The sequence below is a fragment of the Rhipicephalus microplus genome, chromosome 4 (assembly GCF_043290135.1).
Source record: "Rhipicephalus microplus isolate Deutch F79 chromosome 4, USDA_Rmic, whole genome shotgun sequence".
NCBI lineage: Eukaryota > Metazoa > Arthropoda > Arachnida > Ixodida > Ixodidae > Rhipicephalus > Rhipicephalus microplus.
Window position 1 is genome coordinate 36,320,129 of NC_134703.1, and position 19,603 is coordinate 36,339,731.

The 19,603-nt window shown below is 42.7% G+C and overlaps 1 protein-coding gene across 4 annotated transcripts in view; it reads left to right on the plus strand.

Annotated features, from left to right (window-relative positions):
* Positions 1-19,603, plus strand: part of LOC119172588 (neural cell adhesion molecule 2) — a 227,326-nt gene that overhangs the window by 74,646 nt on the left and 133,077 nt on the right. For 3 of the 4 annotated variants that reach the window (XM_075892548.1, XM_075892551.1, XM_075892552.1), the window contains exon 2: positions 11,852-11,905. The exons of the other annotated variant lie outside the window; for it this stretch is intronic. In XM_075892548.1, the coding sequence (XP_075748663.1) occupies positions 11,852-11,905 (54 nt within the window). The remainder of the gene's footprint in view (positions 1-11,851; positions 11,906-19,603) is intronic. 4 annotated transcript variants of the gene reach the window in all.

Consider the following 19,603-nt stretch of genomic DNA (forward strand, 5'->3'; position numbering starts at 1 on the left):
GCGATGAGAGTTCACAGCAAAAAACAATGCCATTTATATGCCATTGAGGAGTCGCGTTGAGTTAAACCTACTCCAGTTCACCGCGAAACCTAAAAAAACGCCTTAACCAGAGAAGTTGAGACTGCAGAGCGATTCCTAAACTTAGTAACTTTGTGATCAGCACGTCGCATAACGACTAAAAGAAGAGCTTCGTTATCGCGCCGGAAGAGCGTTTTGGCTTCTCATTCCCCAACTTTTGCCACTGCGGCTCTACCATATCCCGAAGCATGGCAGCTTTCTGGCCTTCCAGCGCCCTTCATTACAATTCGCTGCTTCGCAGAAGTAGGCCTCTCGGTTGACATTACCCTTCCCTCGTTTCTCTTCACCTCTTCTTTTCACCCTCTCCGTTTCCCGGGGCAACCGAGAGCGGGCACGAGATCCACAACTCCAGCTTCGGTACATTCACGCTCGGAGGCGGCGGCTGCACGGTGGGCTCATTTAAAAGAGATCAAGGCACTTAAAAGCGGCGACTCTCGGTCCCCGACAGCGGCCAAATGATAATGTCTCTTTGTAAAGTCCTCTTTCATCAAGCCTGTGCCATCAGAAGCGCGCAAGACAAGCGCACTCCCACGCGCCTTGGTCTCGCCACCTCAACGTTTTCCCACTGGTTTCTATAGCTTTTTTTGTATTGTTCCTTTCTTATTGACTTTTTTTCTCGACGTGTATCGATGTCGTCTCTGACCTGAAGTCGTGAGGCGACCGTTCTTTTTCGAACTGGAGGCACAAAGGCGACGCGGGCGCTGCCGAGAGCCGCACCCGGCGACCACTCCACGTGCCGCTGCTATTTATAGTATCTCGTCCGCTCGCTCTTTCATTGAATTATTTTGCCCTGGCCTTCGACGACTTCCGCGATTTCCCTAATGCGAACGCTTCCTCCGTAATTTGTATTAAACGCTTTTCTCTAGCGTGTTTCATTCACCTTTGGTTTGTTTTTTTTTAGTGCACACGCTTGCTGGAAAACGCGCCTGGTGATTGAGATTAAACTGTACTCGCTTTTCGCTCACTTAATGCGGAAATGCAGAGGCATATAAGTAGCGGGGGTCCAGTACTTTTCTCGGTCATTAAATATGCGCTAGTCAAATCAGCCTGGTCAAAAACTGTGAAGCCACGCATTATCGATGAACGTTTTATTTTATGCACGTTTTATTTAATAAGTTACATTGGCGGAACATCTTCCGGAACCACATCACCAGTACCACACAGATTAGTTGATCTTGCACCATTCATCATTGGCCGGGCCGTCAAGAAGTAAGAAGGAAACGCTTCTCGCCAATTCTCATATATTTGTATTTTATTTTTTTTTCTTTTGTGAGTGTGGTCTCCTACATTTAGCAAGATGTTCCGATAAAGTGGTTCTATGAAAATGCGGGAACAAAATGTTGGACTGACAAGTTTGAGGAGGCCTGTAAAAATATGAGTCAATCCACCAGTACTTTTACGCTCCCCACGATATGCATCCTGAATGGTATAAAAGTCGAAAACGGGCAAGAATGCGAGCAATTATGCGAGTCCTAGACGACGCCACATTTTACACACCAGTCCTGTGCACTGAGAAGACTCGGGTGTCCACAAAGCGGGCCATATATCTCGTCATGGAGGACAATACTGACCATTTAGGTATTTCAGCTAGCCCCGCCACGGTGGTCTAGTGGCTAAGGTACTTGGCTGCTGACCCGCAGGTCGCGGGATCAAATCACGGCTGTGGCGGCTGCATTTCCGATGGAGGCGGAAATATTGTAGGCCCGTGTACTCAGATTTGGGTGCACGTTAAAGAACCCCAGGTGGTCGAAATTTCCGGAGCTTTCTACTACGGCGTCTCTCATGATCATATGGTGGTTTTGGGACGTTAAACCTTACAAATCAATCAGGTGTTTCAGCTATGCTTAACTGTGAGGACCGCGATTCTGCGCTAGAGGCTGCTGTCACACCTGTCATTAGACATGCTTCAAGAATACCGACGCTGTAAGAAACAATCACTGCGATCCCTGATCTACAAGAGAGAAGAAAAAATATAAGAAATGTAGGGATATTAACCAGACTAAGTGCAGTTTGCTGCCCTTCATAGAGTAGAAGGTAACGATGGATAAAAAAAAGAGAGGAGGAGGAGATACACAGTGAATATAACACACAAACCGCACACACAGTTCAGATTTCACCGACGGTCGCAAAGTGATGTTGCCCTCGAGAGTTGTAGAAGGACTCGTGTGGCTTTTTGGGCTGAAGCAGTTGAAGGCCACGCTCCCAAGAGCTTCTCCATAGTAAAGGGTCGATTATCTAGCCTCCTTAAGGCACACTGGAAAGTCTGGCGATCTTCTTCAAAGTCTGGGCATTGGTACAGGACATGGTTGAGAGCTTCTACACAATAGCTTTGACCACAGTTGCGGTAGTCAGCCATACCGATGCGATAGCTTACTGATCCACAAACCATTTGCAGAAACAGCGAAAAGGATGGACACTTCTTACATGCGCCATATTCTGACGTCTATGCATTCCAAATTGTTACACGTCTTGCCTATCGTCTAGACAGCTGGACACACCTCTCTCCTGGGAAATGAATGTACTAATGCAGTAGCTCGAGAGCTTGCAAACTGGTCCCTATCGCAAGAGCTGTACAGACCGGACGATGCACCAGCAGAGGAACTAAGCTATACTGAAGCACAGCAGCTTTACAATACCGGATGTACAGTCGACCAAAACTTTCGCTATGGTGTGCAGAGGTCCCTTTTTTGTTTGTCAGTGCCATACTATGACACCAGGTTACAAAAAATTGTTTCGTGGACATGTGCTTCATGGTCATACACTTGTTCTCAATTCAAGTGAAACCCAATTCAGTCGTTCGACAAAGATACACGGAAAAAACTGCCACCCATGCACGATAGCTACAGATTTAACCGACTGTGCTGCCCATGACCACACAAATTACTCAACCGTGATTGAGCTGTGGCGTGGCGGCCGTTTCAGACTAGTTCGTTCCTTTATCCATGCTTCTCTTTCACCCCGCACAATATCCTTCATACTGTCCCTACTAAGGAGCGAAGCCCCGCCACGGTGATCTAGTGGCTAAGGTACTCGGCTGCTGGCCTGCAGGTCGCGGGATCAAATCCCGGCTGTGGCGGCTGCATTTCCGATGGAGGCGGAAATGTTGTAGGCCCGTGTACTCAGATTTGGGTGCACGTTAAAGAAACCCAGGTGGTCTAAATTTCCGGAGCCCTCCACTACGGCGTCTCTCATAATCATATAGTGGCTTTGGGACGTTAAACCCCACAAATCAATCAATCAACTAAGGAGCGAAGGCCATGATGTATCCATGCACCAGGGTATGTCCATACCTGCCAGGTTACCTCCGTGTTTCTTCGAATCATATTGCTCCTGAGAAACTACGACAACGAGCTCAGAACCGCAAGATTAGCATCGGTTGATCTAGCGGGCAAGTGGAGTGGCGCGAAGCAATGGAGCCCTGAAATAATGGCTCCATTCTTCGAGTAATATGTCTTATTCTTGATCGAATAAAATTTTGTATCCCCCTCCCCACATCCATTTTTCAAATATCGCTTATTTATAGCCGACTCCACAAGTCCCTTGAGCCCTTCTCTTTGGACACCGTGTTGCCGCAACGCTTGGGGTGCTCATCTGTCTGGACCGAAAATGTCTGGGTTCGATCCTAACTACGGTGGTCTCATTCAAAAGAACAAAACTCTAGATGCCGATGTACTATTTCATGTCAACGCGCCTAAAGAAACTCCAAGTGGTATAAATTATTCCGAATCCTCCATACGGCATTCCTCATAATTATATCGTCATTATGGCACCTAAAAGTCCGGCGATAAATATTGTTTCCTGCTCAGAAGCAAATTAACTGGTAACGCTGAATATGGTTAACGGCTGTTTCTGGTTAACGCTTCTGCTTTGAATAAACAAGTAAAGCTCTATCAATCAATTCGCAAATCTGTGGGTAGTGCCTTGAGGCTGATGAACCTACAGCACAACGTTCAATCTTTCCAGACAGCGATTCTAAATGATACCAAGACTTCCCCGTCCCCGAGTTCTGCAGCACTTAGTCGGATCAACTCTGTAGACGAACAACACGTCTATAGAATCATTTTGTTGAATAACGTATCCGAACACGTGGAAGATTGAACGAAAAGCATCGGCACCCCGGTATCATCAGTAACAGAACACCTACGTAGTCATTTTAGCAAACCGAACTTCGGTGTCTAGTGAGCAGTATCCACGAGTGACGCAGTACGAAAAAAAAAAAAAGAAGCTAGACTCTGCCAACGTCCCCGATCATCAACCACAGACAGCCGTCCCACAGACGGAGCATCGACCCTAGCGAGTGTTCCCAGCGGACATTGTAGACGCAATAGCTCGCTCGCTAGCTTACCGCCGAGCTGGCCGATATCTCAGAAAAAGCCCCAACAACCAATAAAATTATTCAACAAGTGCGCTGCGTTCCGAGACGGGGCTCCGAAGGACACGGTCGAGAACCAAACTAATAGGCGAGAAGGAGACGCAGGCTTCCTATTGAAGCGAGTCGCTGTGTGCGAAGTGGCGGAGAGAGTCGCTCGTCGAAAGGAGCGGGTGTGCTCGCGCACACGGCTGGTGATAACTGGGCGTCTGCGGCGAGGGCCTCGGCATCTATTGAGGCCTCTTTTCTGGCTTTCGCTCGCGATTTCTCTTCGGTTCAGATTGGGGAGCTGCTGCGACGATGCAGTTCCCGGCGGCGGAATCCCGGGCCGTCCCCGGTCCCCACGTACTGGCATCGATCGCCCCATTTCGTCGGCTGCAGGAGCTGGTCTTCTCCGTCATATCAACGAGTGTGCGGAGAACACTGCTTTACACACCGTGACGTTGGTATTGTTTGCAGCGAGCGTGAGGCCGTTCCGAGCTGCACTTAAATGCCTTCGGAAAACACTCTGGATGCATCTTTGATAAGGAAAAGGAAGGAGGAAGAAAGTTTAAGCGGAAAGACAGGGAGGTTAGCCAGTTCTTAGACCGGCTGGCTACCCTGTGCTGGGGAAAGGGGTGAGGAGAATAAAAAATGTTAAAAAGAAATGTTGCGGAGAGAGAGAGAGAGAGAGAGAGAGAGAGAGAAATTACAAAAAAATTGCAACAGAGGAAAGACAACATCAAATAGTATAAGACAGTAAAGTTTGTCTCTGAGACCAGTTGTCCGCAAAAAGCGCAGCAAAGCTTTCAAAGCCTTCTGGGCTGAGGATGGTCTCGGCCAATGACCCAGAATCCTTTGTTCCGACAAAGGTCGATGGCCTTCCTTTCGTGTGGAACCATGTGGGATAAATTATCCAGCTTCTGAGTAAATATATGAAGTGACACAAGTTTGCTATTCCCTTAAATTCAATGTAAAGAAACAGAAATGGGATTCTTATTATTTACTAAATGTATTGAAGGGAGGCTAGTTCTTATGTGGGGCGACAAAAGATCATATATTTTGGCATAGTTTTTCTGAAAACTTTTTTATACTCAAGGCTATTGATGTTTTGGCGGAACTTTTCATTTAACTGGCGCTTCTGCATTTGAGTTGAAAAATGACCACAGTAATGGCCTATACTTATTTATATTGAAAAGGTCTCATTGCCATCTTTTATCTCGAGACCTTCCTCCATATAATATTACTATGTAACCTTAGCGCTAATTACCGTAACATCGATTCTGGTTTTGAATGCTTTGGGTTCAATATCAGTTCTAGGCACGTCGCTTATTTTTGTACAAGCAACGAAGCAGCTTTCATACGCACACGCATTTTTCTCAAAATATATTCTCACTGTTGCGTTTCTTAATCACACTAATTTAACTCTATAGCAAGCACTCTTTCGTACAACACTATGAAAACGTCGCTCTCAAAAAACGGCGTAAGTGTATCACTATTTCCTAATTTTCAGTGGCAAACAGAACACGTCATTTTTATTAGTTAAAAGAGGTTACCCTAAAGATACGAGGAAACCACTGTGGCAATCCGCTTAATCGGCTACGACAAAAGGAAAAACTTGACACGTCTGAGAACTTCAGTGCAACCACACTGTATAATAAACGTTCATTTGTGTTTTGAAAAGAAATAAACTAGAGACCACAATTTCAGCATAAAACTTGTAACTGAGATTGGATTGACGTTGTGGAATATATAGACAAGAATGTACATTAGGCTCTCTGCATTGCACCATACGACGCTACAGACGCGCATGTAGCGCTATGTTTGTGTAACCATATTTGCGCCCTTCCTGCGCTTCAATAGTACTAAATGATGTAGGGACAAGCTCGCATGGTCATTCTAGCATAGATGTAAAACTTTCAATTGCCGCATCACATTACATTAGTCAGAAATCAGTGCTCAAGCCCACAGGCATGCACTAGACAAGGGTAAAGGAAGAGTGATACGCACTCTCTTCTCCACTATGTGAAAAAGGGGTTCCAATTTTTTTATATACATTTACTGCATAGGTAGGACTTTTCACGCTATATTTTAATGCGTAAGGTTATGGCTAAGCAAGCGTTTCGAAGATATCTAGCGAAGAGTCTTGATGATGCACTCAAAGACAAGCTTTCTTCTCAACATCACTCCGAAGGACCCTGAGAGAAGAACGTCAAAGCCTCATTTTCATTATTTTTTCATACTTGAGTAATGACGAAAAAACGCTGTGCATGCCTATGCGTAAGCTTTACCACCTATTTGCATCCTACAAGGTGTGAAGAATAAAGCACCATCTCGTGGCATCTGCATTCACCAGATTTTCGCTCGCTACGCTATACGTAAATTGCCTTTAAAAATAAAGTAAAAGACGTCAACCCTCCAAGGAGAAGACGAGCGATTTTTTTATGGTTGTGGCTTTATCGCCGCTTACCAGGGGCGTAGCCAGGGGGTGGCTCACTGAGCTCGTGCCCCCCCCCCGCCCCCCACTTCCGAAAATTTTTTTTTTGCCAATGCCATAAAAAGTGAAAAATTGTCATTATAAGGGAGTGCCCCTCACAAAATCAAAATGGTGCCCCCCCCCCCTTCTTCCCCTGAGAAAAATTTCTAGCTACGTGCCTGCCGCTCACCCTTGATGAACGGCACGGCAAATGGAGCGTGTAAACGGCTTCGATTTGTGCTGGCTGCTCAGGGTTCGATCGCGAGACTGTTGGGCGTGTCGCCGTTTGTGCGAATGGCGCGCAAATCAGTTGCGACACAGGACGGCCAGCGTCGCACGGGCGTCCTGAAGGAAGCGAAAGCGACACAGCGCGTAAAAGGCGTCGACGTTCTACCTCGTCCTCCGGGCGCGAATATCGAACGTTGTGGTGCGCGAAGAAGCGGGTAGGCGGTGCGCGAAGGAAATAAGCCTACGCGAAGCACCACGGAACAACGAAGAGGCAGGACGTAAGAGCGATGCCCTGACAAACGAACGCTAATGCGGCAGCCGATTCTACGCAAACGTCGAGAAGCAAAAGACACCTAGTCAAAGGAAGAAAGAGAAAAAAAAAAGGTGGGACGCCACGGTGGTTCTGACTGAATGACTTCGAGCCGAGAGTACGTTCGGCTGTGTTGTGACTTTCTTTCTTCTTTTTTTTTTTGCTCCCATTTGTGTCTATCACGCTGCTTGTCCTGATGTGCCAGCGCTTCGTCCCCGGACGTGGTCCTTAGAAAAACAGAGAATGATCATGACAAGAGTGAAACGCACGCGAGTGGGAAGCTGATCATCGCTGTATGTCGCGTAAAGGGGCTGCTCCTCATCGTCACCACACTGCTGTACGCACACACTACGACGTCCTATTTGGAATCTCGTCTCGTATGGCGACATATAAAAGGGAAAAAAGAATGGGTGAGACAGCGAAGCGAGACAAAATGCAAGACGACTAAGATAAGACGACTGATGTACGTCGCTTTTTGTAAACATCCAACCGCTGAAGGCGTGGAAAAGTAAGAACATTAAATAAAAGAGGAGGTGATGACGTTTACGAGTGTCGAGTCGAGTGACGCGAAGAGGCAAACATTGTCAATCTTGAGTGCGGCAAGACTTTCTTTTCTTGCTCTCCCGAGTACAGCTACTTGAGTCTTTTCTCCTTCTTGTTTTCCTTCTGCTAATGCCATGAAAGATGGTTAAGGGTTCATCCCCGATTTCGACACCACTCTTGTCAGACTGTCGGTGTACACTGGCCGTAGCCTTTGGGATAGGATTCTCGAAGATGGAATTCTGACGAGTGTTTAAGAGACCACAACATGGCATCGATAAATAATAATTCTTGCTGGTAATATTTAGTGAGATTGTTGCATCAAAATACGTTTGTGCCTCGTTAATAAAACCTAGATGTTTTCATGCGAAGCATTATCGAAATAAATACAAACTTTAGCACTGATAGCAGCGAGGTCACATCTCTGCATGTATCTTTTTCTTACTTTGAGCATAAGGCGCCCGAGCGGGTGGTGTAATATTTACTCAACGAATGGTTTCAGTTTCTTTTATTCCTTTCTTGGAGAAAGCTTTAGGCAAGTCTAAGTAGTGGTGAGTTTTTCTTGCCAATGTATCCGCCAAAAAAGTTATGCAACGATGTCACATATTTTTATCACAAGAACATTTTATTTTTGTGCTGTCAAAAGATATCACCTACTCAGTGACATTTGACAGTGCTTCCTGAACCGTGAAATGAACACAGACACAATCACTGGCTGAAAAGTAGCCTCTATGAAGAAGTCTAAAAGAACCACACATTTCTTTCCAATATTTACGTTGATCATCGCTGTATATCTGAATAGATATACAGCGATGATCAACGTAAATTTCTCAATAGATTTTCTCAATAGATTTTCTACTGAAAAGTACTGAAACAATATTTCAGCATTTACGTGTTTTTGCCTTGTGTAGTTACATTCTGCAATATAAAAATATCCCTTCATTTTACTCGCGTTCAATTCGCTAATTATGATTGACAAATTTGGGCCTTTTTTCGCCAATACTTTAGTCATCGATGATGTGGCGTCATTATTTTGCTTAGTGGCGTCGAACAGTCCGGTACGATTCTGCTTACTGCGACTTTTACGGTGACATGCTGCTATCAAATACGCTTATCATAAGAATGTTTTTCTAAACAAGAGCTCACTGCGAACTATGATTATCACAATATTCAATTAACCCTCACGTGTGCATTGCAAAAGCATCAGCGTAAAGTGTGGTTTGGTGTTCTTTCTCTACGTTGGTTTCATTCCTCCTGCTCCCCAGTTGGGCTTCTTATTACAAAATGTCTCGAAATTCGCTTCTCATTACTCTGCTTTCAAAATGATAGAAGCCTGCAGAGAGCAAGAGGCGAGAATCAACGGAGAAACCAAGTTTCTGTTGGTGTGTCACACGCTGATCATGTATTCATTATGTAAACAGTGCTATGTGAAATGTCTTTTCGCAATACGCGCAACCTTTTCTTTATTAACGGACGCCTCTATCTTGGTTTGCACTCTATCTTGGTTTGCATGGCACCCTTAAACAGCGAAATAATTTTGCGCAAGATTGCAAGAGACATGAAATTCAGCAGTGATTTATATTTATCAAACCCTGTCCCGTATTTTATTCGCTGTTAGAATGTCCCTTTTTCTTGAATTATTGCGCAAATTATGTAACAGCTTGGTTGCTGAAAAAAAAAAAGAGCGCAACTAATTCCATTCGTTCAACGCAGCAGCTTTAACAAACTTTCTCTTCTTCCTCTCTCCTTTTTTTTCGTAAAGTAACTAATTTATTCTCTACACAAAATCAGTTCTCCACACCGACTGTCCCGTTACCTCCATTGCAGGCCTGCCGCTGGGTATAATAAAAAAAACAGCTGTATCGCAAAAGAAGAACCAAATAATTGCTTAGTTAGTGGCGTGCTCTTCGAGCCTATCGAGATGTCATGCGTACAAAAAACAGGAAAACATTGATCATGCAAGCATTTTCTAGCTTGCCATCGAATTGTAAAAGCAGTAGCTGTGCATTTTCAGGGCTGTCTATTAGTGCAGTTGTAATCAGTTCGTGAAAGTGATGACGACGGCATAGTGTCACTTATTGGATACGCAATGCTGAGTGGTATCTTAGGCTGTGAAGCAATGCTTTCGATTCCTCTTAGAAGCCCATCAACGTCAGCTTATTTCAGGAGTACATTTTATATTAAACTTTTATGGTCAAAGAAAAGAATAGCACTGAGAAACAGGCATCATTAAATCCACAGTAACAAGAGGCTATTGCATCACGCAGCTCAAACACGATGACCACAGTTTTTGTCATCCAGTGTCAGCCATTTCAATGTTTAGACTATTGACTCAGACGTAAAAGCCTGTTATAAGGTGAGGTTTTTTGTTGTTTTAAGGCAACCATCGATCTCATTACTATTTGCTAGTTCCATGGATGTAACGTAACAAGCAGAACGAGTCGAGCTTAAACAATTATTGGTCTCCGTTCTTTTCAGTCTTATATTTTGGGGCAATGATTGCCGACATTCAGATACTTTTATATGTGCGGCTAGATCGGAAAGCTTTGGACACTTGAGACTTAAACAAGTTGCATAAGCACTTTTTTAGATGAGAAAGCACGTTGTTCACTCTTGGCAATATACATTCCAGTTTATTGCAACCAGTTTTTTTTTTCAAATTTCAGTAAAGACAGGAGTCATATTTTAACGTTTTGTAGGGTAAGCCTAACATGCAGTAATTAACCGCAACACCATCACATATCTATGAAAAACATAATTCTTCTAATTGAGGGATACAGTTTTTTTTATCAACAATACATTCACAAGGTTAATTGCACTCTTTTTTTTTCTATCGCAACGTTTTTCAACTAACCAAAGCGAGCGCTGCGTACGCACACGCTAACGATAAATTTCTGCTTTCGCAAACAGAGTTCGAGCTTCACAACTGGAATCCAGTTTAGTTATTTCGCAATCTTTAGGCTGACGCAGCTTACACTGGCGCTGGGTTCATTTAGTTAAAAGATGTTCTTTTCCTCGATTTGTTAACTACACCCAGAATGTGAGACAGGCAAGCTAGGGTAACCAAGTGAATATCATTGTAGAACTATTGCTTCATCAACACAATGTTGCTCCACACTACATGCCTCATGGCTTCTGTACTTCCTAAATATTTTTCTCTGTGACATATCTTTCAGCTAGCTCCAAGTGAAAAACAAACCAAAGGGTAATTCTGAGCACTGCGCAACGTACTACCGCGTTGGAACTTGGAAACACTGTGGAACTTGCAAACACACTTTTCCATTGAACAAACTTAAAGTGAATGCAACAGGAAGGCCCCGCATTGACTGCTTTCAGGGGCTTTCAATGTTAGTGGCGCTTCGAAACCAACGTATACTCAAGCCCTAAATTCTAGCTTAAGTCCGAAAGAGACCTACCTAATTCTACGTGGCATCTTGAAAGGCCCGCTGTTCACGCGAGCACCATTATGCAGGAGGAAAAAGAGCAAACGAGGGAGTTTAGTTGTATTTTTTTTTTCCTGGCCTTCGTACACGTCTCATTTTGGAAGTGCTTCCGAGTCCTTTCGCAGGTTTGTTGAAGGAAGACGACAGAAAATAGCAGTACCACTGATTTTTTTTTTCAACTTACTTCACTAAGGCAGTAAACGAAAAAAAAAAGCCACTCAACAACTTGAACATTACAGGATGTAATCGGTGTGCTCGAAGCTTTTGTAAAGCATTGCTTTAGTCTTTCGAAATTTCGTAAAAACCCTCCCAACTGCTTACGCTTTGCACAGGAGGCGTCCGTTCCCGCGTTCTACACTGCACAGCTTCTTTCAGAGGCACTCAAAACTTTTTTCCCTGTTCTTTTCCTCCCATGTTTTTCTCTTTAGGCTTTCCGATGATAACGATAAAAATTGACAACGTGGAATTGACCGAAGTCACAGGTATGATAGTACACTTTTACTGCCTCTCTTTTGTTTTTTTTTTCATCTTGATGCTGAGCTTCAGCCTGGCATAACTTTGATTTTCGCAAAATGCCAAGCGCACACAGCCCGCCTCACATTTGCATTGGGCCCACGAATTTATTGCGAAGAAATAACAGGACAGACAAGCTACGGTCTCTTTTACTTTCTTTTCTAATTTCTCTCATTGCATGCCAGCGCTTTTGCTTTAAGAAAAATATACAAGTCAGATGTACTAAGCTCGCCTTTTATGTATGGTTGTCGCCCTGTGCTTTTATACGACCTAAGTTGCATTTGGAGACGCAAAGTGCGGTATTCAACCAAGGCAGGCCTCCATATGTGTTAACATTGCTGATTGTAGATTACGAAGCTATTCTACTTTAAAAAAAAAACACACTTGTGAGCACGTACATCTCACTGTACAAACTTGTTACGTACTGCGAGTTTCCTCAGGGCATGCTGTTTAGTATTTCGTAAAAACAATTACAGCGCTCTTTTACTGGCACAAGGTTTTTCGCAGCGATCAGGTGTATAGAACACGTGTTGAGGCATTCAATTTTTTCACCTCTTTGGAATCATTGATGCAATGCTCCTTTTTTGTCCTGACAACAACGAGCTGTTGCGCAATCTAAAAAAAAACTTTATTATTTCACAGTAGTCTTGTGTTTTGGCACTATCAAAACGCATCTGCTTTTCTTCTTTCCTCTTTAGCTACGGTTTGTGCAAGGTCCTTGCTTTTTATTTCAATAATTGGCCTGAATACAGTATGGCTGTTTTTTTTTTTGTCGGAAACAGCAACATTTTGAATAAATATGTGCAAGGATGATGCACGCTCCACAAACTATTCTTTCTGTAGCTAATAAAGAAAATCCTACAAATATTAGTGATAATCATATTAATAATAATAATTAAGGACAATGTATAGTAGTAGCAACAAAACAGAAATGTATAGTATTGACAACTTCAAAGTTGAGCCACCACGTGGTACTTGAACAAACTAATAACAAATCGTGTTTGTTTTGTTTTTATTCAAATATATATGTTTGTGTCACAATACAAGTGCAACAGCCTATTAGAAAGCTTTATATAAACACAGATCTCGATGTGCGAGTCTACGGGAGAGAAAACATCCCAGTGAGATGTGACGCCTTTGCGATTTGACAATCAGAACTGTTTTGCACGAAGAGGATAAATTGCACTACATGGGATGTAAGGGCTGCTGCAGCAAGGCCAATGCTCATAAAAGCGGTATTCATGAAAACTGGCAAACATAAATAATAAAAGTGAACGTTGTTTTATTATCGTCAGCCGAACCTAAGATATGCACTTCTCGTCGTAAACATTCTGAATTTCTAATGCGCTGTTTGCAGCGATGCGCGGCCACACTTCAAGGATTCAATAATTGATCACGCTCTAAAAAATGTCTGTTTGCTAGGATATGTTTTATCGTTACTTTCCTGCTTTCGTGGAGATTTTCTGAAGCAATAAACTACTATTAGTGTTTCCAGTGCGCCTCTCTATTATCATATTCAACAAATGCGCAACTTTTATTCGTTTTTGTTTTGTGTTTTTTACGCTGCTTGCAGTGACTGATGCGATTATTAAAGTAATAGTTGTTTTTTCTCGTAAAGTTTCTATGAATAAAATTGGCGTTCAGTAAGGCGTTCAATTGTGCCAGATGAGCTCAGAAACCTCCAGCCTCATAAAGGCGGCTTTTTTTTTTTTGTTTCTAGGAAAGGACCTCAAATGCCGCTGCGAGTTGTGCCTCATCGATTTTTCTTTCGTGTAAAAGTGCGCTATAAATGTACAATCATGTACAATCGTCAAGCAAATTTCGCGGCAGTACCGTTGTTGTATTTTAGCAGTGAGCAATTGAAATACACAACATTTTACAATAATGCGTCCCATGCGGAAAAATGGCACGCACGTGGCTAATATGAGGGTGGACTGGAAGACAAGGCTATCTCGACGAGGGCAGCCGTTTATGCAGTAGTAAATCAGCCGTTGTAAATCAGCCGTAGTAAACAGCCGTTGCATTGCTGCTGTGTTTTTTATGGCGTTATTGACGCTAGTAATCGAAGAAATGTGTGAAAGATGGTTCCCACTCTCGCCATCTTCGCTCCATCTGACCCTTCCAGGTTATTTATTCTGTTAGTATACGCGACCACTAAACAAATGTTTGCTTTCGTGCTCTGTTTATTTTCCTCGCGAGATAAACGGAATAGAATGCGCGAGACATCATTCATGCTGTGACGTTACTGTGCGAACGTAGTTTAACAAGTTTTTTTTAGTCGACTTTTCGTTTCTTCTGTTATTGTGAGAAAGTTGTTAGATACGTAATAGTTGCTCACGCATGCTGTACACTTGGTAGTTGGCGTCTTATTAAGGCAATAATCTCAGGTGCCATATTCAATGCGAATATGTGCCGTCGGCGTCCCACAGCGTCGGCGTCAACATGAGGGACGACAAAAGGAATTGTACTCACGGGGAACGTCACCATATGACATTATCATGACGACATATGCCTGGAGCAAAGCATAAGCAACCGGAGCTACAAATTTCTTTGTTTCATAATTTCATATGATTTTGTAATTTTTCAAGCGCTTACTTATTCTACAGCTATTAAAAAGCAAACTTAAGATACACTGTTTGCGTACCTGATAAAGATCGAGCTATATTCACATATTCAGGCGGAAAAGGTCTGTTTTCTTCGTAATACTAAGCACTTTACGCAGGGCATAATAAGTGCGTACCAATGACTGATAAAATGGATTGACGCCGTAACAGTTCTATATCTATGGAACATACTATTGTCACATTCTCTCAAGCCTTGATATAATACAAAAAAAATTTGATTCCATTCTTTAAAGTTCTTTTAATTGGTTTCTTCGTATACCAAGAGAAAAGCGCAGTATTGAAGGGTGGGTACTCTTTTTCTTTTTTCAAAAATAAGACAGCACTCGTTCTCTTATTTTTTATTAGCCTAGAATACGTTGACCAATAAGTAACTAGATAATGATGCGAATACTGAGTAGATGCTCTCTATCGTGTTATTAAACGTAGCTTATCCTGCAAATAAAAATAAATATATAGATAAATAAACGAGAAGAGAAAATAAGCTTACAAACGCGATGCTTTCTACTGTTTGTTCGCCGTCAACAAGGTCGTTCTCTCAGACGAAGGCGACAATGTCTCTACTTAAATAACGAATGAAGCTGGCCGAGCCACCATCGCCACAGTTGTAAGCAAGCATAAATGTGGAATGATCTCTGGCCAGTTAGTAAATAATTCCTACCAATCTTCACACTAATGTTCGCATGAAGTTGTTTTGCCACATTTATTTATTTATAACGTGAGGTACAGCCCCAAACCCGTGTCTACAATATATTTACGGACATGGTGAAGTGGTGTGCTTAATTTTTTACTAGGCAACATTATTAAAGCTGTCACACTACTGCCAGTATTCTGCGAACTGATAGGTTCCACGTCTGTTTGCTCTTCACACGGGCTTTGAAATTTTAATATATGCGCAAATAAACTGACTCCGCCGGGTTGATTTCGTCCTCATATTACAATATTGGAAGGTGCGTCATCTACCAGTGTTATATAATTCCTGCAACAGCTAAAGAGAAGAGTGGGAAACTAATTTTCTTATACCAGAGACGCAAATATCGTGCTTTTTTATTGTTATTGTTATTGCCGAAAAGGTGCCTTTGATCTCGAAAAGTTAATCAATGTCGTCGCATCTTCGAGTACAATTTATTCATTTTAAAGGCGTTCATTAATAAAGGTCACCCCTTTGAAGAGGACATCAATTTTTGCTGATGATGTTTATCAGTTTGAAGAGAATATTCGCGCGTCTATTTACAGACGGCTGGCTTGACAGCTGGTTATTTCTGTACAGAATCATTAAAGAAGAAAAAAAACCCGGTCCAACTTGGGCAATAATGTGGTTGTCTACGCGACGATTGGGCATAGCAGGTGATTGTAGACTAAATATATTTATTAAAATCTTGTAAATTATTGTCGTTTTTACTTGTCCATCTTAGTTTTGCAGGTTTAAGGCCTTGGTCTGAATAGCTGAGTCATGAAAGCACATAGACGTCTCTCCGATTAGAACATTCTAAAGATTCATCAAAATACACAGGAATAAAACGAAGCGAGTATGTCTTCAGTTGTCTCTAACACAGCGCCGGTAGCTGAAACGAACAACGGGATAATATTTCTTGAGTTTTCCTGGACTGGCAGTCTTTCAGTTCACCTGAAAGTATAATAAAAAACACCCTACTTTGAATAATTCTCTACAGAGTGTACCAACAAAGCAATATTCGACAGAATTCTTTTTCATTTCTTCTCCTCCATGTAAATTTTTGTTCGAAGATCAGGTGAAGCAATGCAGTAGCCAGTAACAAAGAACTTCTTATCGTCCACCGGGGGCTCTTCAACACGAAGCCGACGCATGCTTTTAATATAATTGAAAAGCCTAACCTTTCTCGCTTTAGAGCTCTGACAAAAGGTTACCCACGGCAGTACTTATGGACGGTAATGCTACAAGCAGATAAAAATATTGTGTATTTTTGCACTTTGAGCTTGTTTATAAAAGCGTTGAGTGTATAAGTGAAAGTACTCCCTAAACAAGCACTGTATATTGTGAGTTATCAATGCACGGTGATCGCCACAGAAAATAGACAATTTTCATCATTACATTCTAGACCTCTAGCTTTTTCCTATCGTTCATGCAAAATTTATCGACAAAAGCCACGATAGCAAACGTTATCTGAAGTTAAATAATATTCAACAGAAGTTATACCGATTGTACAAAGCTTCGACCAGAAATTTTTATGGGCTGCTATGTAGCAAAATGAATATGCATTAAGCTCCATGTGATATGTTCTCTGAGGTTATGACGCGGAAAACATATGTTTGTTCTTATGATATGTTGACTTGAGAGAGTTTCTTCATCTTCAATAAATGCAGTGCGACTAAGAAGACAGGAAACACAGACGAACATCGACTCAATTAAATGTTGGTGTTCATCTGCACTTATCTTTATCTGCTGTTTTGTCCAAGATTGTCTCCGATGACAGATTATATAGTACTGACATCAAGAAAGCACCAAATTCTCTGCGTCGCAGCAACTGCGTCTGCAACACTACAAAGCGATAGCCACAATTCAGCGGCTCATAAATGTCCATAAGCTACAATCATCAAATGAACACCGATGAATAAAATAAACAAGGATAAGCCAATCCTCTGGCGCAATGAAGAGTGCAGACATAACTAAAAACAAACAAACAACGAACTCGAATGTTTAGACTGATTTTATTTTTTCCACTTTACGCATCCCGCAATGAAGAAAATCTACGCGCATGAAATTAGTAGCTGAATTGTACTGGATAAAACTTCAGCATAGAGATGAAGGCGCCAGAAAAAGGACAGCAGAACTCTCCTGTTGCCATAGCGGTTTTTTTTTTTTCTGGTGCAACAGACCATTTTCATAATTGTTAAAGCTTGCTTTCCTGCGTTGCAGTTAGCCTAACTAATGGCGGCTAATCACTTCCTTGAAACAGTGTGTTCAAGAGTAGTTTAATTGCAATGTGCTGCAAACTATAAGCGTTTTATTCACATAGTCTTCTTTTGACAAAGACAGCTCAGCACTCTTAACATAACCCAGCTCTCTTTACGTTAACACGCATAGTAGACAAGCCGCAGCATGTGTATCTAGGACCTCATCGGCACTAATCAACGACAGATGCCTTCATTAGTTTCTCGAATACGCAGCGCGAACAAGCGTTTCTGCGTATTAGAAACAGGGTGAATTAGCTCTCTCGTTTGCTTGTCACTCATCTTGCCTACAGTTATGCAGAGTTCGGTGTTCTATCTGGAACCACACTCTTGCTTTCTGCGGAGCGTATTGCTGAATGTCGCCACTCCGGGCTAACTCCGCCGATACTATTCTCTCTTTTGTCGTTGCCCCTTCCAGTTACGCTGAGATCGAAGTTTTTTTTATGAAATCACGTGGCATTCATTGCGTATAACTTAAAACGTTCACGACTTGCGTTACTTTGTTCACCACCGCCACGAAGGACTATCGGATGCGTATTCACAGCATTCTTTACTATTTATGACAGGGCTGATCAAACGAGCATACCAATCCTCCATACAAACTGACATTTTTTAGTATGAATAGTCCGACATAATCGTTCTTGTGGAACCATGTCCGCCGCGGTTATCAAGTGGTTACGGTGAGCCGAAGGTCACGGGTTCGCTCGCAGTCGGCGCATTTGCATTTTGTGGAGACAAAATGATCGAGGCCTGTGTACTGTGCGATGACAGAACGCGTCATCAAGATTGTAAGTTTTCCGAGCATCCCACTGCGGCCTGCGTAATAACTATATCGTGATTTCGGCACGTGAGATCATAATAATATATTAATGTATTATTCGCACAAGTCTGATTGTTCGTATGATTTGATAGATTTAGAATTATTTACACTGTTCATTCAGTCTTGTCACGTCTTTTCTCGTTCGCTTAAGTTAAATATTATGGGTTTGTACGTACGCGTTTACATTGTGCGCACTCAGTATCTGTACGCGTATAAATAAGAAGTAAGCCCATCGGAGCAGTGAGCTTACAAAAAATGGCCCTCCCAAACACTTACTACGCTAACGTGACGTGGTTAGGCAGTTGACGCGAAGACATTACGTGCAATTTATTTATCTTTTTACTCTACAGAATCACTGGGCTACAGCAATTACCTTGAAACTCAGCCTTACCCAGCAGCATTTGCTGCGCCTAAGCGAAATCACGTTGGCGCTGATTTATGCGGCACGTGTACGATGAAAGCACATGAACGCGAACGCGTCTCTCGCGCTTCCCGGCGAAGTTAATGCTCCAGTTTGGAAGTGGTAAGTTTGAAGCGCACACATTTTGCGAGGATATTTCCCAGGAGCACGTAAATCTTGTAGCTTTCTGATGCGTCACGCAATGTGAAAATTGTTTTGCCTGCCGGTAAGTGGGCTACATACCTCTGAAGCGGGCACTTTCACGAATGAACATGTTGGTGTGTGCCAGTCGTTCATTACCGTAAATAGTTTGTAGAAACTGGAATCCGACAAGCCAGAAGAATTTACAATACCCCGATTCTTGTTTGATAGTAACTTTTACGAACCTTGCAACTAGGGATGGTGCTAGAGCTTTTTTATTTTTATTATTATTTTGCTGGGAGATTGGTGGGAGAGGGGGGGGGGCATTGCTGAAAAATAAGGGTGTTCTTTAGGAGGACAAGGAAGCATGGAACTTATGCGCGCTGTTTTGATTATGCTTACTCTTGAATCATTCGTAACCAGGGAAACCGGCAGGGGGGGGGGGGGGGGGTTGAGAGAACATCGTGGGAACGTCACCTCACCACCTTACGTTGCACCTACTTGCAATAATGGTCTATCAACACTGGCACAACGTGGTGTAAGTTTTCGATATTCGTACTTAAGGGCCGTAGTAATCAATAGTGTTTCTTGCGGTATTCATTTTTTGTATGACTAATATTGTTGCAAATGAGTTCTGAGGAGATATGCAAGGTGGCGGAAGGGTTAAGAAAGAGAGAATAGACAACCACCCGTTTGTGTCACGAAGCCACAGGAGAATCTGTACGGTTTTTTTTTTGGGGGGGGGGGGGGGAAG